At 42.2% G+C, this 17,023-nt stretch overlaps 4 protein-coding genes across 5 annotated transcripts in view; 3 read left to right on the forward strand and 1 right to left on the reverse strand.

Annotated features, from left to right (window-relative positions):
* rps9 (ribosomal protein S9) overlaps positions 1-17,023 on the forward strand; it is a 99,098-nt gene that overhangs the window by 51,993 nt on the left and 30,082 nt on the right. The window lies entirely within an intron of this gene.
* On the forward strand, positions 1,471-4,511 carry zgc:174888 (uncharacterized protein LOC558116 homolog). 2 transcript variants are annotated; one of them, XM_061081103.1, is made up of 5 exons: positions 1,471-2,022; positions 2,417-2,523; positions 2,979-3,050; positions 3,361-3,507; positions 3,742-4,511. In XM_061081103.1, the coding sequence occupies exons 1-5, from the start codon at positions 2,010-2,012 to the stop codon at positions 4,093-4,095; spliced, it is 693 nt and encodes a 230-aa protein (XP_060937086.1). In that variant the 5' UTR covers positions 1,471-2,009; the 3' UTR covers positions 4,096-4,511. The 2 variants fall into 2 exon arrangements, with proteins under 2 accessions (XP_060937086.1, XP_060937087.1); XM_061081104.1 differs by lacking the exon at positions 2,979-3,050.
* Positions 6,640-12,585, forward strand: grwd1 (glutamate-rich WD repeat containing 1). The gene is made up of 7 exons (XM_061081381.1): positions 6,640-6,862; positions 6,954-7,071; positions 8,902-9,067; positions 9,166-9,376; positions 10,095-10,240; positions 11,352-11,543; positions 11,987-12,585. The coding sequence occupies exons 1-7, from the start codon at positions 6,640-6,642 to the stop codon at positions 12,293-12,295; spliced, it is 1,365 nt and encodes a 454-aa protein (XP_060937364.1). The 3' UTR covers positions 12,296-12,585.
* On the reverse strand, positions 12,987-15,962 carry cdc42ep5 (CDC42 effector protein (Rho GTPase binding) 5). Its single transcript, XM_061080587.1, has 2 exons — positions 15,809-15,962; positions 12,987-14,917 (listed from the first exon to the last, which is right to left on the reverse strand). Exon 2 carries the CDS (start codon positions 14,913-14,915, stop codon positions 13,980-13,982), a length of 936 nt encoding a protein of 311 aa, XP_060936570.1. The 5' UTR covers positions 14,916-14,917; positions 15,809-15,962; the 3' UTR covers positions 12,987-13,979.

Genomic DNA, 17,023 nt, shown 5'->3' on the forward strand with positions numbered 1-17,023 from the left:
TTTATTTATTCCAAAAGTGGCTCCATCTTGTGGTGAACAGGAAGAATAAAGGGGTTGAAAGTGAAGTACAGGAACAGAGCTGCTTTTCTCAGCCTGTTTCCACTCACTTGTTTTAAGTGGCTGTCGGCCATCAAGTACCAAGTGCTGTACGACAACAGGTTTTTTAAGGTACTGTGGTGCCCTGAAGTGTGCAAAATAGTTGTATAACAAGTCCACACTCCAGTACGCCCTGACCACATCAGCAGATTTTGGCTTCTTAATGAGCCAGTTTCATACTGATCCACTCTGCGTTTTCTTCTCCCATGCCACAGTTATTGCAGTCTGCTTCTTTGCTGAAGTTTGCAGACTTCACTCAATAAAATTCAGGTACATGCGGCTTTGTTTAAATCAGGAGTTGTTGTTTTTTACCCATACCAATGAAGCGCTTGTGTTAAAGCTCATGTTCTCGTCCCACTTAAAAGGAACACTGAGTTTGTAAATATTAGGATTGAAAAGGAATCTGCTGGTCAGCATTGTTGGAGTACAAGTGTTGCTTAACAGTTTTTATTGTCTATAATCTTTTATGTTTTTATGCTTCTACATTCAACTCGGATCTGGATTTCATTTTACAAGCCTCACAGATGGAAGCACAAACAGAAGGTTGCAGCAGCTCCTCAAATGAGTTACATATTCAGCCGCTCGGTATGCAAGTGACGTATGAAACAGGAAGGCGGCACGGTGCCTGGGTATTTATGCCCGTCATTAAGACATATAGTGTGTAGGTGAAGAGGTTTGGAGTTAATGACGCCTCTGGGAGAGTTAATGCATTGCTTGCTGTGAGGCTGCTGCTCTCTTGTTTCTTCTTCCCTCCGGCGGTGATGGGACTTTGGGAAACCGTCTTGTTTCCTTTGGCCTGTGTTGAAAAAGGTTTGGAAAGAAACAATTCCTATTTGACTTAAAGCAACAACTGTGTGCTTCCTTCCTCTCACTTGTAATCAAACTCTTTACTGACGCATAAATGAATCACAAATAACATGATCCTTCACATGACCTGAGGGGCGAGGACAGCTGTGCACAGAATCAGACGTCACAATCAATCGGTGCATCCCTGTGGAGCAGGTTTTAACAGTAACAGCACACGTGGAATGACTTGCAAGTTCTGGCAATGCAACTCTGTCCTGTTTCGTCAGGAACGGGACAATTAGAGAGGATGATATTGCAAACTGACAATGGAGGGATAAAGACCAGAGGCGCAGAGGTGTGGGGGAGAGTCTAAATGAAAAACATACGCTCCAACTGCATGACTAAGCCTTCAGGCCCGGTTTGGTGGGAGGAGGACGGGGGCAAGAGAGTGGGTGTCAGGGAATGTGGGGAGCAGGGGGGAGGGAGCCGGGTCAGTCAATAGTGAGGTAAAACGTGTGGCGATGGGAGGGGCCGGGACTTAAAGGGAGCAGACGAGCCATCCAGCAGAGCACTTTCACTTTGAGCGTCTGAGTGAGGACACACACTCTGTGGCCAGAGGGAGAGACAGAGAAGAGGAGGCCAGTGTCTCTCCCGCTTTATCCATTAACCAGGTCTTAGGGAGAGGCGACGGATTCAGATTAGGCCGACCAGGAAGATTCTAGGTCAGCAGTGAAAGGAAGAAAGGGATATAGTAAAAAAAAAAAAAAAAAGAAAGAGGAAAAACAAACAAAAGCTCTGATAGGGAAAGGCTGCAGCCACTCAGGATTAAGTGGGAAAATCCAAAGTGAGAGGGCAGGATGCCGTGAGAGGATAAATCGGGCATTTTTTTTTTTGGAAAGTACCAAAGGACCTCAAAAGGAAGGAATGTATAAGGGCTGTCAACAAGAAGACTAAACATCAGGCTGTGAAGGAGAAGACGCAGCAGCAACGCACCCTGTGTCAAAGCCCTGAAGAAACCACAGAGGAGGAAACTCAGCCTTTCACAGACTGACACAGAAACCGGTCTGCAGAGAGTTTGCTGTCAACAAGAGAAATGGAGAAGTGTCCATTCTTAGAAAGATAAAAGGATGTCACTCCCAGGTGAGGAATACAAATAAATATCATATTTATGCTTTTTGGAAACTTTCTTTCAGGAGCTTACAATAGCAAAAAATGTAATATTATAACTGGTTATTACATAGTAATGACTTAAACTTGATTATATAACAACCAGCTCTAATAAGAACAAGTTTAACCAGTGATTTAACACAGATCTGACGTGTGGTTACTATTATATTTCCACTTCCTTATTTAATTAAGGGTTAATTTATTAACAGCCCCTGCTTGGTGTTGTTTTTCTAGAGAATTATCAGTTTGTCCCAGGAAATGATGTCATGTTTGTTCATAGGTCTGCAAGCTGCAAACCACAGAAAGTTTCCAGCAATTAACTGACTGTGTTCTGTCTCTTTTCCCTCCACGCTCTCGTCTCAAACAGTTTTGCTTTTGTTATCACTCTGGACAGTCCAATGTGGTGGATGTGACTTTGACTCGCAGGCTGTGCAACACATTAAAGCAACCATCGACTCTAATCCGAATGGATTTGTAAGTTCAAAAACTTTGCTTGTGATTTCATTCAGCCTCCGTTTTAGTGTTTGTACCATGCAGAGCACACATGTTCTTACTATTCGGTGACTAATATTGCGTGTGCTCAGTTAGAGGGTTTAACTATGTGGTTAAAGATCACCCTCATATAAAAGCCAAAATAAACACCCCTGCTTGCTCTCACCTTGCCTGCACGAGATGACAAACTTACAACTGACATGTCGAGCTCTGGATCGAACATTGTGTCGTTTCACCTCTGGTTGTTTTTCCTTTAGATTGTTTTTTGCCATATCTACCTTTAGCAGACGTTTTAGTGGAAGTTTTTTATACATTGTTCTTGTCAGCTCTCTCCTTGCTCAACTTTAGTACTGTGATAATTACATCATAAATATTATTTTACTTCTTAATCCTTGCTTTCATTCAAATCTTTGTCTTCCCTTTTCATCTCTTTTCAGCGCACAGTATTTCCGAAAGATTACTATGTAGTGCACCACTACAAAAAAAACATGCTGTGTGACACTGATCCGGTGAGTTTCACATCAACAGATGAAGTCATGTTTGATGTGCAGCACTTGTGTCGTACCTAGTAAAGTCTTCCATTATTTTCCTTCTGCTGAAAGCATTTTATTTATTTGACAGACTAATCATATAATCATGAGCTTTACTTAATCCTCGGCTGTAACAGGCCTTGTAAATTCTTGGTTTAGCAAACTGTTGCTTTATTATGTAGCATGGATTGTGACTTGTGATTGAGCGATTGATGTGGCTCGTGGTAATTTGTCACGTGTTTGCACATTGAACCTAACTTTGTGGTTGTTGTCGTTCCTCTCCCTACAGTGTTGTGTGTTCCCTGCTGCAGTCGTCCTCCTGGACTCCTGGCACGTCCTCCTCAGAAATCTCTGGGATGCCCATTTAAATCACTCCTTCATTCTCGACCTGAAGCAGACACTGGATAAGATTATTAAAAAGAACAGAAACACAGAGGTGGGTTTCATTTCAACTGTTTCCTATTATAATACTTTATTTAAATAGAAAGGGAAAAAAACTCAATTGCAAAAAGCCAGAATTTTGTCTGGTCATTTTACTTACTGCATTAATATTAACAGAAAGTTTTGATGAATTTATCTAAAAGCACAATAGTCAGAGCTGTGTGATATTTGTGCTTTTTACTTTTTAATGCAAATCTTTATATGGTCCTTGTGTCTTTGTGCCTCCCAGATGTTCCGAGAGGAGACGGAGCTATCCCATTTCGCCACATCTTCTTCTTCTCCTGAGGAACTCCTCAAGTTCACGTCGGACCTTTTCACTAAGTGGCTTGATGTGGGATGTTCACCTGACATTGAAACCTGCACACTGCCCACTTTGCCCCCCTCCGTGGACAGGAAGGACTACGCTCCATCGAGGGCGAGACTCTTGACAACTCGAACCATCAACAGTGTGGAGGAGGGACAGCCTTACAAGAGGATGGACATCACACAGCCCCCGTCCAGCGGAGCTCCTCTGCACTTCTCTTACTCCGCTTCTGTGTGGAGCCCCTTACTACTCAGACTCTACCGCTGGTTGCTGCCATAGTCACTATAAAGGATCTTCTGTGTTGATGCACACAAAATGCAAGACATTTCCTGGCACTGAATGAATGTTTCTTCTGTGTGTGTCTGTGCTTCAGGCAGTAAGCTTTGATAATATGAAGTGACATGCAACAGGTTGCATTTAATGTCCAAAGTCAGTTTGAATAGCTACGTCCACTGTCCAACAGCGCTCCTGTAACAACTGATATCACAGATATGAAACTTATAGCCATCCTCTCAAGAGCGAGCCCCCGACTCCAGCTAGCTGTGCTCTTTATGCTAACAAGAGGTAAATGTTGAGCAAGCCAATGCACGTAAAGCTCGCCTATTGATGTGGAGTTCATCACTGTTTACAATGATTACTATGTAAATGTAAGTCTATGGGTGTTTACTTTTGTAAATAAATGTAAATTAAAGACATTTAGATATAAGCAGTTCTAGTTTTTGATTTAACTTTGCAGAATTTTATATCCCATCAGTTGCAAGCTATAATATATTTATCATGGTGAAAGTAAATTTACTCAAGCATTGTACTTAAAGGGACTTTCAAGGTATTTGTACTTAAGTTTTTCTACCTAATTTCACTTTCTAATTCTACTCAAGTACTGCTAAGAGGGAAATATTGTCATTTTACTCTGTTACAATTATAATTTACATATAAAGATTTTACCTGTAAAACATGTGATCAAGTTATAAATTTGACACAGTTTATTATGTTATTAAATCAGCTCCACATGAAATAAGAATGCATCCTCAATACCAGTTGTTTTTTGTGCAATCCTGTTACAATCAAACATACGGACAGGGGTGAAAACATAACCTCCTCGATGGAGGTAGTTACAACTATTTTAAATACTATTGAGAACATTTAACTAACAAGACTTCTATCCAGTATGATTTCTGAATGCAAGACTATGCATGACGTGACGTTGCTTCTCTTCCTATAGTGTTTCCTCCACAGCTGCTCGTCAGTAAGAATGTTGGATATTTGCATTTGTCGAAGTGAAATAATGTTTTGTTTATTATCTCACAAACAGGTCACAGAGATTATGTTCACATTCATGTTAGCTCAACCAATACTGCCAGTTCTTTCTTAAGAGCCATTTCCTATGAAGAAATTCTTTTTAACTATTTTGTAACTCTGACTCTGAGATTGATGAGTTGCAGATGAGAGAGGAATGCGCTCTGGGAAGGGACCTCAGCTTCAGAGAGGCTCTGTTCTGTTCCAGTCAGGATAGACACTGGAAACTAAAGTGCGCCATTTGTTGCTCGCACTTGCCCATGCTTGCACACGCCCACGCTTTTTACTGCAAGACATTGTCCTTACAGGACCTTGCATGTCTTTCCTAATTCTCAAGATACAGAGGTAGGCTATATTGCATTTGCTACTGTGAGGGGCTGGGGGGTGGTCGATTTTTGGCCTGCACCTCTAGCTGTCACTGGCCCAGAGAATTGATGTCATTATTTGGAAGGATGGGACAGACGTAATGCTGCATGAATGTAAATTACTAATAAAGAGTTAGAAAATAGTTGTGCTGCAAATCTTGGACAAATAAGGAAGATACAAATGAAGTGAGGGGCTCCAGTTCTTCTGGACTGTTTATCACTGAAGGTCAGGATCCTGTTCCTGGCAAATTCAGACGTCCAGCTGCAGTTAATCCCTTTTTGTCAGTGTTGCAGGAGCTTCTGAGTCAGTGTCAGTACCAGGCCGTGCTCCTGCAGGTGAGAAATCAATGCACATCAGTCATGACTGAGCATGTGGGAGAGCACATGACTATGACTCTTAGGGTGGAAATGACTCATCCAATTCCTCAGACAGATACTCTTCTCCTGCAGGAGCGAGGAAGATGATAAAGAACATCCTCCTCTTCACTCCCATGACATCAGGCTGCAGTCACATGAGTCGTTTAGGTGGGCTAGTGGCAGAAACCTGGACTATGGGCAGAAAAGGTCTCTGGTTCGTCTCTGGTTCGACTCCACGGAGAAACAACAAAAAGACGAACCTGGATTGATCTGTCCAAAAATCCAAGAGGATTCTGCCTACCCTGTCTAGTGCCCCTGAGCAAGGCACCTTACTCCCCCAACATCTGCTCCCCGGGTGCCGTACATGGCTGCTCACTGCTCTGTGTGTCCTGCACCAGATGGGTTAAAAAGCAGAGGTTAAATTTCCCTCCTTGCATGAGTGTGCTTGTGCATGAGTGTGCTTGTGCATGTCTGTGCATGTGTTTGGGACAAATAAATGTATCTTAAATCTTAAAAATCTTAAATCTATAGGAGGGTTGCAGGCTTCTCAATACAAAATGTTTGTTGGTCTGATCTTTCCAGCCAGCAGGGACCAGGAGCCAAAGGGGCCAGACGAATTCCCGTAAATGGGGGGAGAGACAGGGAGTGGGAGTGGGAGTGGGAGAGGAGGGGAGAGAGAGAGAGAGAGAGAGAGAGGGGAAAAAGAGAGGGAGGGAGGCAGCAGCGGAGGAGGGGGAGTGACAGCGCAGGGTGTTTAAGCCACGTGGTCACACCGGAAGCAGCCAAACTCCGCCCCTGTGCCAAGATGTCTGCGCCCGACGAAGACACGTTTGCTGAGGAAGCAGCCGACATGGTGGAGATGGACGAAGCCGGCAGCGACGACGACGAAGGGGTCGAGATGGAGGACGAAGGAGCCGGCGGAGAGGCCGACAAGAAGGTGTACGTGCCCGGCATCGAGCCGCTGAAGCCCGGGGAGGAGCTGGAGATGGACCGCTCCGCGTACCGCATGTACCACGAGTGTCAGACCGGTGAGTCCCGCTGCAGAAGTTGTGTTTTTTGTTGACGGAAACAATCTGGGTTTGTAATGATGGAGCTTCCTGTGTGTTGTGTTGTGTTCAGGTGCTCCGTGTCTGAGCTTCGACGTCCTGAGAGATGGAGACGGAGAGAGCAGGGACAAGTTCCCTCTGTCCATGCTGCTCTGTGCGGGCACACAGGCGGACTCAGCCCTGAGCAACAGGTCGGTACCACCTCCACACAACAGGAACACCCCCCCCCCCCCCCCCATGCATCAACAACACTCTCACTGTGGTTCTATGGTGTGAATTAAACTCAGATCAGAGCAACACTGGTGGAATGTCACTGGAAGTACACATCTACACCATTGAGGTACTTGTACTTCAGACAAGTTACTATACTTATACATGCATACTTTTGAGTATTCCCCTATGCGTATTTCTACTCCACTACATTTCACTGTTAAATGTTCTGCAGTGTGTGTTTATTTTGATCGCTTTACTCTACACTACACTTTTGCATTAAAACACTTACACAATGCTTACAAATATGTTTTGTTTACAATTAAACTTCTTGACATTAAGTTCAGGCAAATATCACATAGTTAATCTATCATGACACTTAGCTTTAGATGAAGCCATAAACAGCTCCATTAATAAGTAGAGACACATTAATTGTGTTATTAGTTATTTTTTCACTCAACACAGCAAAATCGGGAGTGTTAATTCAACTCACAGTGTTAAATTTAACACTTTTTCTGAGTCTATATAATCCTCACGATTCTGAGTTAAAATTACACTTTGAAAAGTGTTAATATTTTAACTCTTTAACAGTGATAAATATTTGACGCCCTTGGTGCCACATAAGTGCACCTTTAACTCTAAATTGTGTTATTCCCTTTCACTGTGAGTGTGAATTTTAAACATACATAGTGTTATTTTATGACTCATTAAAGTGTATTTTTAACACTAAAATGAGACTGAGGGTCAGTCTCACACCTGTCTTGATAAAGAGAGCCGAGGGATTTTGTTATGGTTCATTGGGTGCAGAGATTTGTGGTGAAGCTCCTCCCATATTTTATGATCAACTCCACCTGAAGTGAATCTAACTCAGTCACAGGTGTTAACATTTAACTCGCTTGGTTGACAACGCTCGTAGAGCTTTTTTAACACTAGTGGTGTTAAAACAACTCCAAAATCAACACCCACCAACTCAAAAATTTTAACACTGAAAAAACAACACGCCAGATTTTGCTGTGTAGGGGTAGTGACAGCTTGGTTTAGTCCTGAGCCTGCATCTTTCGTCCCTTTTTATTAAAAACACACACACTGGGACTCTTATTGTTTATTAACTGACTTGATCTGGAAATCTCATTTTAGGATATTTAAAAAATCATTTTTAATAGTGTGTGTTTCTTTAGAGGTTCAGTGTGTAGAATTTACAGACATCTAGTGGTGAAGTTGCATGTTGCACCTGAATACCCCTCACCCTCCCCTTCCAAACAGGAAACAGGCTCCATTATAGGGGGAAGAAACAACAATTTGTACAATTTGAGATGATAAAACAGTAGTGAAAACATCACACCAATTATAATATACTCAATTCCTGCCAATAGATCCCTTTCCCATATTATCCCATATTATAGTAGGACAGTACCAATCAGTAATGGTGGGGGCCGTTGGTATAAATTACCAATTTAACAGCAGATTGTGTTGGAAGTGTGTCCTTCATATCATTAACATTTAACTAGGGAGTAGTAGAGCTTTTTCTATTGCACAGTTTGCGTTATATTTTTACATCAGTCACATGGTGTTGGATAAAGTAGGGAACTTTTCAATGGTACTTGAAGTTGGTTATTTTATTTTATTTAGTTTGATGCTAAAACTCCAGACCTGAATAAACATATCAGACGATCTTGAAGGCGTATCTCTTAATCAGTTTTCTACCTTCTATGGTGGCAAACTATTTTAGAGATAAGACCACTATGAAATAATGTAATGAGGGTGGTAATTTGTCAACTTCCACTTAAGTGCATCCTTGTACTCTCTTGCAGACTTATCGTCATGCGCATGTACAACCTTCATGGAACAGAGAAAGAAAAAGAGGGGGAGGAAGAAAGCAGTGATGAAGAAAGTGATGAAGATGATGAGGATGAAGACAAGAAGCCACAGATGGAACTGGCCATGATGCCTCACTATGGAGGAATTAACAGAGTCAGAGTAAGTTGACCATTTAAATAAGATAAACCTTTTGTACCAGTGACGTTATTTTCCTATATCCCTTACTAATCACAGATGTTTTACTTCTTCATCTCCAGGTGACCCGGCGCGGTGAGCAGTCATTGGCTGCTGTCTGGTCAGAGAAGGGACAGGTAGAAATATTCGACCTCCAACCTCAGATGGAGGCCGTCCATAGTTCCGCTGCCATGGCAACTTTCATGAAACAGCAGAAGGAGGCCACAGCTCTCTTCAGCTACGCAGGTCACATGACTGAAGGCTTTGCAATTGATTGGTCGCCCATAGTTCCTGGTAAGTGAGTCTTTTAACCTGTACTAAAATTTGCAGATAAAAAAATACCCAGTTTAACCTCTGATGAGCACAACGTGTAAACATGCCCTCAACTGCACTTGGTCTACTCAGTGTGTGACTAACATTATAACAGTCTGTGCTAAATATAACCTGTCAATTCCTCTCTTCTCACAGTCTGAACTGTCTCACCCTGACACAACATAGACTTTTGTATAAGAGGAATTAAAGCGCTGTGTCTTTTTCACAACGTCTATGTTTGTTTGGTGTTTTGCAGCAAAACGTCATATAAATTAACTAGTTATGAGCAGGGAATCATTCAATTTCTGATTCACAAACATCGTAAAAAACCTTGGCTCAAGATCCACATCAAATGATTTACTTGGCTCATGAAGCACCTTTTGAACAAATCTGATTGAAAACTGGGTCAATCTGGTAAATATGAAAGTTAACAAAAAGAAAAAGCTCCTCAGAAGAGAAATAAAATGTGTGCTCTGCAAAATAATTGGCAATAATTTCTATACACATGATTAAATTGTGCACAACCACAAAGAATAAAACATGAACTGTAAAAATTTGAATTAAAAATTAAACATATAAATGTAGTAATGTTTTATACAACAGTAAAATGTCATCTTCATGAGAAAATGTGTAACCGCATTGATGTGTTTGTGTGTGTGTGTCTATCCACCAAACTCCTTACTGTGTTTTATATGAACAGGTCGTCTCGTCAGCGGAGACTGCAAAAAGAACATCCATGTGTGGGAGCCGCAGGAGGGCGGGACCTCGTGGCAGATTGACCAACGACCTTTCAGCTCCCACACCAAGTCTGTGGAGGATCTGCAGTGGTCGCCGACTGAGGCTACAGTACGTTATGTTTTGTTTACGGTATAATTAGTGATGTGGCGGGTGAGACTGAGGTGGATGGGGACACTGGTTCCCACTGATGTGTCACTGCAAGACGACCGAGTGAAACATTTCTCTTCTTTTTCTCGCAAAAGCAAAACCTCTCAATGATGCTCAGTATTAGACGTGTATGTTATCTGTCCCACTTCCCCCTTGACCACAGTGCTGACCTCAGAGCAGGTGTAGCACCACTGCTCATGAACACTTTTCCTCAAATGCAGAGGATGAATTTACAACATCAAATGTGTTCCCCAGTTCAAAATGAACGACTGAAATGAACTAGAAAGGCTCTCTGAGAACGTACAACTCCGCCAAGGCTACTGCCCTATCCCACCATGTCAAAGCAGTGTTTCCCAATAATGTAGACTGTGGCACCCAGAGTTTCATAATCAACCAAACAATGTTTGTTAACATACATCGTCATAGTTTAAGCTGCAGTTCTGCACTTACCCACAGGTGGCATGCGATGCCGTATTTTCTCTCTCACATGAGAACTTGCCTTTCACTGTTTGGTCTGTGTACCTGTCACTCAGAATCTCAGTGTTGTTTGTGGACACTGGCTATAGATTGAAACACAAAATACAAATGTTTTGTCCATGACCCCTCCCGCATCCTTCCACCAAGTTTCATGGTAATCTGTGGAATAGTTTTTGCCTAATCCTGCTAAATAGCATACCATCAAACTGAAAATGTAACTTCCTTGGCCGAGGTTAGTATGTTGCCTTTAAAAACCACAATGTCAGTGTTGCAACCAAGAATCCGTCTTAAGTATGTTATTTATGTGTCTCCTTAGCTGCTACACTTAATATGTGACTGGACTAGTTTGTGGTATGTGGATGTGCAACCTCTTCTGTAAGGGTTGCTTCTACCTTACTGCATGTGTGTAATGTGTTTTCACTTTGCAACCTAATTAGTGTTTACTCATAAACACACTCCTTCAAAACACTTAACTGTGTTGTGCTTGTTTCTACTTGTTATGTCCCTTGATAAAGAAGATGCATTTTACAGTTTGTCCTTTAATATTTAATCCAAAGATCATATCTCAAGATTTGTTCTCGCTCTTTTGCCTCAGGTTTTTGCATCTTGTTCCGTGGATCAGTCGATTCGTGTCTGGGACATCCGCTCACCGCCCAATTCAATGCTCTCGGCCAATGCTGCTCACTCATCAGACATCAACGTGATCAGCTGGAACAGGACTGAACCATTCCTGCTGTCAGGAGGGGACGACGGCCTTCTGAAAGTCTGGGATCTGCGACAGTTTAAGGTAAAAACCAACAACAATTAATCGAAATCCATTCTGATGATTTAATGATTCAACACATGCAAGATCGTCCCCACTGTCCCATCAGTGAGTGATGACTGGTTTGTATGATGAGGATTTTACTGTGATCCAAGTGGGTGTCACCACAATAGTAATCCTATTGTTGGTCCAAAAAGGGCCTGGGATCTTGCACCATTAGATGTCACACCTGCAGTTTGGCAGCCCCACCTAAATAATCGTTCCATTCTTTTACCTGTGACGCAACGGTGTGTGACGATTGCGGTTAATACCTCTGTCATAATACTGGAATCATTTGATGTCTTTCCACGAGTTAAGAGTAAATGTCAAATTATTCCGTTCAGACGCACTTAATTACTTGAAAAACAAGGCAGAAACAGTAGTTTTTGTTGCCTAATGTCTGATTTACCCTTGTTCTGAACACGCAGGGCGGCAAACCCGTGGCGAACTTCAAGCAACACAGCGCCCCCGTCACCTCGGTGGAGTGGAACCCCGTGGACTCGAGTGTGTTCGCCGCCTCGGCAGCGGACGACGTGGTCAGCCAGTGGGATCTGTCGGTGGAGTCGTGTGACGTCGGTGCCAGGGTGGAGGGGGTGAAGGACTTACCCCCTCAACTGCTGTTCCTGCACCAGGGTCAGTCGGAGATTAAGGAGATTCACTGGCACCCACAGTTAACTGGTGTGATGGTCTCCACGGCGCTGTCAGGATTCAACGTGTTCAGGACAATATCTGTGTAGTGTGTGTCTGTCTGAGTGTGTGTGTGTGTGCGTGTGAGTGTGAGAGAAACAGAGGATTTTACATTTCTAATACACATTTACTGTGTAATGAGCAGGAAATCCATGTGTTTCCTCTTTATGGAGCTTCTAATGTACATAACTTAGCTGTGTAGGATTTCTTTTTTCTTTTTGACATTTATTTGCCAGTTTCATCTGGTGTTATCTTTATCAATGAACTTTCAGTCTGTATGTTTTACAGATATTTTAGGCATTTCCAAGTGCAGGCTTAAAATAAAATGTTCAAAACCAGATGTCTCTTGTTTTACCTGATTGATATTTTTAAATTGAGAAGTTAAAGCTGCTCTATTTGTATCTTCACTCATAAAAGAAAACACACAATCATTTTATGTCAAGTATTAGCAGCACATAAAAATGTTCTACTCTGTAAATAATAAGAAGCAGTAAATTCAATTTGTTGACAGTTTCAGTTTCATAATCAGTAACAGGCATGATATTGTATGACCATAAAACACACTGAATTGATGTCAACAAAGTAGGGTCAGTGCCATGGACATTTTATTGGCTTGCAGGATTATCTAGAATTTTTAATGTCTAATCTTCCAAAAGTATAATAATTATATGATCATTTTCCTTTATGCTTCGGTTTTTCTCTGGGGGCATTTCCAAAATAAGTCACAGCCAAGTCCGGTGATGATTTTAAATCCCAATAATGGTTTTATTGTTTTCACTGTCATACTTATTAAACCACAGGTTATGCGGTTTGAACCAGCATTTTTAACAGAAACACAACAATCTCTCCCTTTTACAGCATCATGAAATAAATCTGAAAGGGGGAGGGGGGAATAAACGAGCAGTATACAAGAATAAAACGTACAAAAATAAACCACTGATCCTCATTCATAATTTGACCTTTAAATCCCATGATTGTCTCAGCATTTAAAAAGCATCAGTCCAGCCCAAGAAAACTTTGGTAAGTATGAAAACAAAATAACAGAACACATGTTGGGTTTAATGTAGAGAAACAGTGTCAGATTAGGAATGTGATAAATTCACAGTAATTCAGAATGCACAGGATAACTTTATTTTCTTTAAGGGTCTCAGGGGACCTTTGGTTTGTAAAGTTTTCAAATGTAATAAACATCAAGAGAAGACGAGGAGACTATAGTAAACATGCAATACAAGCAATAAGTAATAAGACATTGGTATAGCACAGGGTGGAATAATAAGTACAGCTCCACTATAACATAAAGCTCCACAATCACAACGCCTGTGTGATTAGATGGCAAATACAAGACGTAGTAAAAAACACGATTTAACAATGCAAGCATCATTCGTTCAGCCGGAACTTTCCACAGAGCAAAGCTTCCAGGTGAATGAATCAAATCAAAGTGCTACAAACGTTTCACTGTAATAATTACATTTTGCTTTTTTTTCCTTATCAAAATGGCAGTCTTTGGCAAATCTGTCACCCTCGCAGATAAAACATAAAATGTCTTTTCCAGTTGAGCAACATCGTCTCAAGCGTAAACCTCTGAGTCTCCGAAAAATCCAGTTTGCATTCAGTTATATTCTGTTGAAGCCTCCCACTCGAAAGATACAGACATGCTGAGTTAAAGGAAAGTACAGTGTCCATGATTTACTCAACAGCAAAGATTTGTTTTCATGGAAAAACCATACGTTCCCCCTATAGACCGATTTCATCATCAAACTCGTCTTCAAATGTGTAGCCTCTTCCTGCCTCCCCCCCCTCCTCCTCCTCCTCCTCTTCCTCCTCGGAATCAGTCTCTGAGTGGCAGCTGTCGACCCTCCTCCTGTCCAATGGGATGACTCCTTCATACTCCGAGCTATGTGATGAGGCCGGACTAGGTGGCAAATCTGCTTTGTGATTGCTGAATTCAGTTTCCCCTTCTGCTACTCGGCTCTCGACCTTCTCGCTTTCGCTCCTCGTTGGACTCAAACACACCGGCTCGACCTCGTCCTGGAAGTCGAACGCTTGACCCTCTTCCTCCTCAGACGCCTGGCGAATGATCTCCTCCCGTTTGTCGCTGAATCTCACTTTTGGTTTTAACCCCTTTGGCTTGATTCCATTCCCATCTGGTATCCTGCTGTCTCCCACCTGGTTTCCATCCAGCCCGACCAAGTTCTTCCCATTCAGCTCATTCTGCAAATTCACAGACATCTCCGTGGCCCCTTTTCCCGGCTTGGTTTCCACCGAGGACATGCCGCTTCTGAGACCGAACACGTCCTCCTCATTGGAGTCGAGCCCCAATCCATCCATCACTCCTAATACGTCTCCCAGCATGGACGGGCCCAGATCAAAGTCCAGGTCGAACGAAGACACTGACTCAGAGTGCTGGAGCCCATTGTCCTGCTGGCCTCCTGGAGCCTCTGTGTGGAGATCACTGCTGTCAACTGCCACCTCTGGATCAGCAGCTGGTGCCCCCCCTGGACTCCCCGGCTCGGAGTTGGCTCGACTCGGGCCCAGGGTGGACAGGAACGAGGTGTCCCCAAAGACGTCCCCTCCCCTACCAATGTGCATGGTGTGGCGGAAGTCGCCCAGTGGCGCTGAGATCATGGTGGGGTCCAGGCGAGGGGCCCGGGTGGACTTGTGAAGCGGCATAGCTGTGAAAGGGGGTGAAGGCGAGAGCAAAATCAGTGGGGGTGAATGATCATTTATTTCACGCACAGCACATAGGGAATGGAAGAGTCTGAGCCAGTGAGATAACCCATTAAATGGGGCCAAAAAAACAAGTGAGCGCTTGAGCCATGATGCAGCCTGGTCCTGATAAGACAAGTCGGCGTGAAGAGCCTCACCACGTTGTGCAACCCTGTGGGACAGCAGTGAGCGTTCTGGCACTGGTGTGGCTGTGACGGCCATGCTGAGACTTGTACTTGAAGCGCTCACATGCAACGCTCGCACATACTTTTCTCTCCCCTGAGGCGTGTTTGTGCACAAAAACAAGACTGTAACATTCTATAGGGGGCAACTTGGTGTTTAATCACACGGCTGGGCTGTGCTTCTGTGAGGGGGGGGTAGGGGGGTTAAATGTACATGTCAGCAGCAAAACTAATCCTGCTGCCACATTGTTTTAATGAATATTTATGACAGTAGGTGCCAGCCGCTATTACTCAATATATTTAATGATTTCCTAGAAGTTAAGACACTTTAATGACATTTTCCTTTCTTTATTAAAGTTATAGGCCACATTGCAAACCACTATGTACATTCAAGACACTATTCTCAAACTTTGTATGGTTGTGAGTAAGTTAGATCTAGGAGGGGAGGGGGCTCACAGGCCTAACTCCAAACCCTCAAGACTTTCCACTGATAACTTAAGTCAATGACACTTTATATCACAGTTACACATTAACACCAGAACTCATAAGAAGAGCATGCGAGGTGAACGCCTCCTGGCAAAGCACTGAGGGGATCGTTCGGGCGATCAATGTAAAACTCTATCAATCGATCAGAGTGATTCGTCCTGAAAACAAGTGAAAGTGTGTGAAACTCACTCGAAGCGGGGTGTTCCTCTCTTCGTCCTCCTCACTGGACAAACTGTCTTTTCATGGGGCTCCGGTGGATCTGCCCTCTCTCACTCGCTTCCCTCGCGGTTTTTCTCGCCGTCGGTCGTGAGTCTGTGGGACTTTTTTCTCTTTCTTCCACAGGGATGGGCGCAGGGCGAGGAAGTGACGCCACGTTATTGGGGGAGCGCAGCTGGATCAAAGTCCTCCACACACACACACACATTGGTCAAATAGAAACCAGCGACCTGCTATTTTATTTATTTGTTTCTATTTACTGCTGTTTATGTTTGAAGTTGTATTGTTACAACTGTGGCCATTACAAGCAGGATAATAAGTTTAGGTAAATAAGTTTAGGTATCCAGTGAAAAAGTATCAAACTGTAACTGATGTCAACTTAAATTTTAATGTTTTTGTAAAATGTAAACGTGAATTTGAAAATAACGAGTTAAAGAAGGCTATAACTTATGTTAAAAAAAAATCATGAGTTAAAGTCCTGTCACTGTCAACAAGTATTTTTCTAAAGTATTTAAACTATTTCAGTTTTCTTTCTTTCTTTCTTTCTTTCTTTCTTTCCTTCTTTCTGTGTTTTTATTCTAAATTTTATTGTTATATGAACCAGAGGTGATTAAATAAGCAACAAAAAAATCTTTAAGTTTATGTAAATTGGTTTATCCAAGTATCCAATTAAAAAGTATCAAACTCTTGCTTTTATCATTAACCTTTTATGTGAAATCAATAACATCAGGAATCCCCACAACAAGGGTCTGAAATCAAACCTGAAATGAAAGTAAACTGAGTTCTGTGGAGGGTGAATGTTAAAGACACCAGAGTTAGTGGACGGTGTTTCCCTAACAAAACAACTTTTATTTCTGACATATGTTATGTTTATTAACTATACATTTTTGAGTTAAACTAGGCAATAACTTTCTTTCTTTCTTTCTTTCTTTCTTTTTTTCTTTCTATCTATCCTATTTATTTACGCAGTTATATTTTTAAGATCTATTTAAATGATGAGGTCAGATATATTCTATAATTTGTATCATTATGAACCAGCCCCAGGCTTACTTATTCCTCCTGAAAAAAAAACACTTTTTAACATTTAAAACATATTTGAATGAAAAAAAAGACACGTTTATTTTCTTGAATGCTGGTTTTTATAGTTTCTTCCAAACCTTACTCCATCAGGAAGTAATAGTGCATTAG

Source organism: Limanda limanda, chromosome 11 (assembly GCF_963576545.1).
Source record: "Limanda limanda chromosome 11, fLimLim1.1, whole genome shotgun sequence".
In the NCBI taxonomy this organism is placed as follows: domain Eukaryota; kingdom Metazoa; phylum Chordata; class Actinopteri; order Pleuronectiformes; family Pleuronectidae; genus Limanda; species Limanda limanda.